This window comes from Rhinopithecus bieti, unplaced genomic scaffold, assembly GCF_001698545.2.
Source record: "Rhinopithecus bieti isolate Rb0 unplaced genomic scaffold, ASM169854v2 scaffold_14700, whole genome shotgun sequence".
NCBI classification, from domain to species: Eukaryota; Metazoa; Chordata; class Mammalia; order Primates; family Cercopithecidae; genus Rhinopithecus; species Rhinopithecus bieti.
The window spans coordinates 1,461,014-1,467,071 of record NW_016808194.1 but is presented as its reverse complement, the minus strand read 5'-3'; the positions used below and the strand labels follow the sequence as shown (position 1 = coordinate 1,467,071).

The 6,058-nt window shown below is 33.3% G+C and overlaps 1 protein-coding gene across 1 annotated transcript in view; it reads right to left on the bottom strand.

The window, feature by feature from the left end:
* Positions 1-6,058, bottom strand: part of MON2 (MON2 regulator of endosome-to-Golgi trafficking) — a 128,758-nt gene that overhangs the window by 101,755 nt on the left and 20,945 nt on the right. Inside the window, 1 exon segment of the mRNA XM_017885694.1 lies at positions 175-302. Coding sequence (XP_017741183.1) covers positions 175-302 — 128 coding nt within the window.

Genomic DNA, 6,058 nt, shown 5'->3' with positions numbered 1-6,058 from the left:
TGAGTGTTTAATGAGAAGAAAATTTGGCAATATTTTTAATACAGGCATTTTCTCCAAGCACATTGCTATTCATAAAATAGTTTTGTATTAAATATCAGGTATGTTTCATTCTCCTTTCATGAAAACTCTTTATTCAACTCTTAGGTGCAGTTTAGATAAAAATCTTTATATTACCTCAGACACGACTTCATGTGACATGAGTCTCTGAATAGCAGCCAAACATAGCTGAGTGATCTTCGGTTCCTTGGTTCCACAACCCATTAAAAAAGGCTGTACAACCTCTGAGCTGTTCTCTTTCAGTGCTTCATTTAGAACACATATAAAGTAAATTATTAAAATTAATCTATAATTAAGAATGCATTTTTATATAATTACAACCACTTTATGTAAAATAAACACCAAAACAAAAATCAAACAGCAAGAGTTAAAATATCTTGGACAGACACTTCAGACTCTGTGTCTAAGCTATACGCCTTAACTACTGCCTTCCCATGCTTTTCTCCTAACACTGTCCTTTGGTTCTCCTCCATCTTCTGCTACAAACTCTATTAGGACATGGATTTTCAAAACTTCTTTCCCACCTCAAAAAAGCATTCTATTTCTTCATATACTGCAGGAGGGAAAACATAAATAAGAATTCCCACCCTAAAATAGAATCATTAAAAATAGTACATACATTATCCACACAATACTTGTAAGTGAATATTTAGAAATCTCCTAGCATTTTATTATATGCCTTGAATTTAAACACCCCAATTTCTTCAAGAAATAAACACATTTCATTAAAAACAATAACATTACTTCTCTTATTACTGAAACAGCACTTTAAATTAATTGGGTGCACATGCTATAATTCCAAACCTTAATTTAACTTCTTCTACCAAGAGCCAGCTCACTCAGAAGTTTTTAAGTGGCAATAAAAATGTAAGAGGTTAGAAAATGTACAAACTGAATTACACATAATTAAATTTACAAATGAAATTAAATCTACACACATTTACTGAAAGGCTACACAAAGATGGATAAGACAGGTTTGTCATCCTTACAGAATTTGAATAAATGACATGGAATTCCAAGTCAAGAGAACATTAAACTTATAAGCGATTCTTTGTGTGTGTGTGTGTGTGTGTGTGTGTGTGCGTGTGCGTGCACGTGGGTGTTTCTGTTTTGTTTTCTTTTGTTTTTTTCTTTTTTATTTGAGACGGAGTCTTGTTCTGTCCCCAGGCTGGAGTGCACTGGTGTGATCTCGGCTCACTGCAAGCTCCGCCTCCAGGATTCATGCCATTCTCCTGCCTCAGCCTCCCAAGTAGCTGGGACTACAGGCGCCCGCCACCACGCCCGGCTAATTTTTTTGTATTTTTAGTAGTGATAGGGTTTCATCATGTTAGCCAGGATGGTAGCGATCTCCTGACCTCGTGATCCACCCCCCTCAGCCTCCCAAAGTGCTGGGATTACAGACGTGAGCCACCGTGCCCAGTCGCAATTATTTGTTATTAAAAGAACTAACTCTATCAGTTATTTTTTGAGGCAAGACATGCAATAAAGATAGATAAATCTAAGTTTTAAAATGTTTTCCAGAATCACCATTAAAAATGTAAAACCAGTGTCAACATTATCATTTAAATCCTCACCTTCTTCTTCCAAAGCTCTCTTTATGGTATGGTAAATTAAGACTACAACTTCCTACAGGCTGCTCTGCAAAGTCCCTCAGTATGCCAGCATAAATTACTGATTTAGCACAGCTAAAGATGGCAAATATAACTGGCAAAGAACAGTGTTCCCAAAAGGGCTCCCTGTCCTTATTCCCTTGCTTTCTTGTACACAAAGGTTTTGATTGAAACCTAGAGACAAATTTTCCATAACGATAAGAATGATTAAAAGATGATGACCATAAAGCTCCTCTTAAAGCTTCCATAAAATGAATAAATATCCTACCAGATTTAATCCTGCCAGAACCACTGAAGTATGAGGCAACCCCTATCTCTGCTGAACACTCCTTATTAAATGTTACTCAGGCAAATTAAAAGCTCTTAATAGTAACCAAGTTACATGTATAATTTTTATGTGTTAATATGTTTCTCATTTCAGCATCACAATAATCTTAGAGAGTTTAGAGGGCCTGATGTGGCCCTACTGATACAGTAAGTAGGTAGTAAAGCCAGAATTTGAAAATACCGTGTGTCTTCTAACTCCTGGTTCACTATTCTTCCTACAATATTATGCTGCCATTCCTTATGGTACATAGGAATGGTACACCCTGACAATAATGGAAGTTAAAAGAGGACCCAGTGATTTGTACTTTAAAGTTGTCTGCCTGAAGTCTTCAGACAAATAAAGGAAAATGAACTTGTTTTCATAAAAAACAAAAAAGAAGATATACTTTCATAGGGTCTATCTAAGATGCCAATCAATGATTTTAAGACATACCCATAATATCACGACAAAAAAAAAATCAGTGCCAATTAAACTATGACACAATGCTTTCTAATCACTTAGAATTCTTCTTCATAATTTCATCCTCTGGGCCATCAACAGCACTAGGAATGAACACCTTATTTCTTGAAAGAGTACTTCACTATTGTCTCTGAGATTTTCTTCTAAGTCGATGGCACCTATTCTGCATGTTTTGATGCTGATGCTTTTTTGATCTTACCATAAGATGTTAACAGAAAGTTTTCAATAACCAGGGTGACATTTTAAATAGCAATTCAATTCAACATATGTGGTATCAACAATGCATGCAACTCAACTGATGTGATAATAACATGAAGAACCATGAACAAGTTCATGCACATATTGAAAAAGATAACTACAACATCACCTGGCTCACAATGATTCTAAGATGCCATCAACTGCAAGATGCATACCAATCAGGGGATGTTAAAAGGTGAAAAAACTGTGCGTATTAAAATCAACAATATAAGGTGAGTCATGGTGAAATGCTGTGCACATGTTGGCTACAATCAGGTCTATCAAGCTGAGATAAACTTAAGGAAGTAATAAAAATTAATTTTTAAATTTATTTTAATGAAATTCAAAGGAATCAAACATCTATTTCTCATGTTTTCCCTCCCAGTTTATATGAGAATAATAAAAAAGGAAGTTTCTATGTTATCTAGAATAAATGATCAACAAAACAATAAAATCTATTTATTCTAAGTCTTCTGAAGTATACTTTGAAAACAAAACATATCCACTGTATTGAGATCATAATTCAGTAAGAGAAAAATCATAAGGAAAAAAGTTATTGCTTTTCCTTTTCTTCTGTAAAAAGTGGTAATAGTCCAAAGAAGTATAAATTATTCTTGTTCTTCCAACTGAGAGATATCCACTCTCCACAATAACTTTAATAATATGTTTGTTAATGATAGCTTTACATAAATACCTTCCTACAGACTGAGATTTTAGAAATCACACTGAGGAAAAGGCTGTACAGCAATATAAAGAAGACATTTTACTTTAGCCATTTTGAATGTCATTCCAGAAAAAAAAAAAAAAAAAGCTGATTCTTTTTGATCAAAGTTGTTTCTATTTTCATTAAAACATAAAAATAGGTTATGGAAAGGGATAAAAGAAAAAGTTTATTTTCCACCTAAGTCCTTCAATAAGTGTAACTCTTTGTGTTGTAACACTGTGTTGGATAAATATTGTATTTCCAAATTATATAACTGTGAGATCAAATGATGCACTTTCACACACCTGAAAAAGGTCCACCAGGTCCCCATATCCTAGGGGTTTCCTTGCTCTGAGCATTTTCACTGCATAATTGCAGTTCTTATCCTGGAAAAAAAGAATTAAACTAGGATACCCCACTATGAATCATATTAACAGGGGTTAATAAAAGTTTTATTGTGAAAAAATTTTAACAGCCATTAAAGAATAAACTTCGATTCTTATGAAAGAAAATGTGACTTAGACATTATTTTGATACTCAAAATGCTTAAATCTAGCTCTGGGGAAGACTGATATTCCTAACAACATTAAAAAATATTTTAGTGGGTTCAAAAGGTCTGAAAATATATTTAAATGATTCGAGAATGACTACAAATGAAAGTCTAGGCAGTTTCACATTAAAAGCACATTACAGAAAAAGGAAGGGCTGTTTAACAAATGATGTTGGCTCAATTGGTTAGTAATTTTGCAAAAGAAAAAATCTAAATCCTCCCATTACCCTACATATTACTAAGAAAATCAAACCATAAAATAAAATGACTACCAACTATGTAGAAGGAGAAGGTCATCCTAAGTGTAAAGCTACAAAAGAAATCAGAAAAATTGGTTAGGTTATATAAAACTGAAAAGCATCTAGATAAAAAAATTAAAAGGTAAATGGTCTAGAAAAAATATGATGTCAACATAATGGGAGGTTAATATTTTTCCTGTATCAAAAGCTCAAGCAATTTGATAAGGAAAACACAAAAGTTCAAAGAAATGAATGTAAAATTTTAAAAAAGAATAATTTAATACAGGGAAAATAATCAACATCTAGTGGAAGTGAGAATTCATTTGTCTATTTAATCACCAAAAGACTTTTAAAATAATAATCCTGGCAAGGAGGTTATAAAATATGCTCAGTTATTGTTGGTAAAGGTATAAACTTTCATCTTTTGGAAAGCAGTGTGGTAACATATTCTAAGAATTTTAAACATATTCATACCCTTTAACCTTATAATCCCACTACTAGAAATTTATTAAGAAATAATTCTAAATACTGAAACATGCCTAGCATAAGGAAATTGTTAAACTACAATCCACTTGCTGAAATAGCATACAGCAATTTTATTAAATTTCTTTTTATTATACTTTAAGTTCTGGGATATATGTGCAGAACATGCAGGTTTGTTACATAGGTATACATATGCCATGGTAGTTTGCTGCACCCATCAACCCATCATCTACATTAGGTATTTCTCTTAATGCTATCCCCCCCATCATACAGCAATTTAAAACATTTAAAAAGACTGGCATCAAAGAAAAATATTTATAACAAAATACAAATGATATAAGAATGTAAATTTTAAAAATTAAAAGGAATAAATAAAAGCACACTGTACTGCAGATAAACTATGTAATCTCCCTGGCTCAACAGGTCAATTTCTGAAAATGGCATTATTTACAGCCCCCCGTGTCTTCTAGCCTGGATTTTAGAAATAGCTTCTCAAAAGATCTCTGCCTAAATGATGATACACTGAAATATACCCTCCACACTGCTATCCTAATTTACTTAAAATATGAATATGAACGTGTCACTTCCCTGACTCAAACTCTTTTCATCATGCTGCTCAGGATATCACATAATAGCCCTTATGAAATTCCTGACAGCCATTCCCCTCCTTCATACTTTACAGTCAGGCAACATCTCAATAGTGTATCCAAACACACCAAGTTGTATACACAAACCTCATGTATTTAAGAAGTCCCCTTTACTTTATACTTTTATATTTTATTTGCCTGACTAAGTCTTCCTCAGGCTTCCAGACTCAGCTTCGGATTCCCAGGCTGGGTTAGGTGCCTTCCCTATGTCCCCATAACAACCCTCTCTATACTTCCATCTTGGCATTAACCACATAGTATTAAAAGTCTATGCTGAGGGTCAGTCTCCTTCATTTTTCTGTTATCTGGTTGACATGAACTTAAGATGATAAAACTCACGTACTCAAATCATGTAAAATTAAAGAGACATAGGAAAACACAGACTACATTTAAAGAGGGCTTACTATTTCCCATGTAGGATGCTAAATACTGGCAACATAAGTCAGAATAAGATGTTGACTCTGACCTCAGGGAGTATGTCATCTAGAAGAAAAAGTTTCTAGAAAAGGTCTTCAAAAGCCAAATGAAGGAGAAGGTAGGCTAAACAGAAAGAAGGGCACAAACATTTCTTTGAAGTGTATTTCTTGTATTTCCATATAGACTGGAGGTGAATTTCATTACCCATCTTCATATCTCCTCTAATGTTTCTTACATAATTATTTACTTATTAGGAATATGTTACATGACATATTCTATAGATGTTTGTAAAATATCACAAGCACATTTATTAAAAAAAGATATTAAA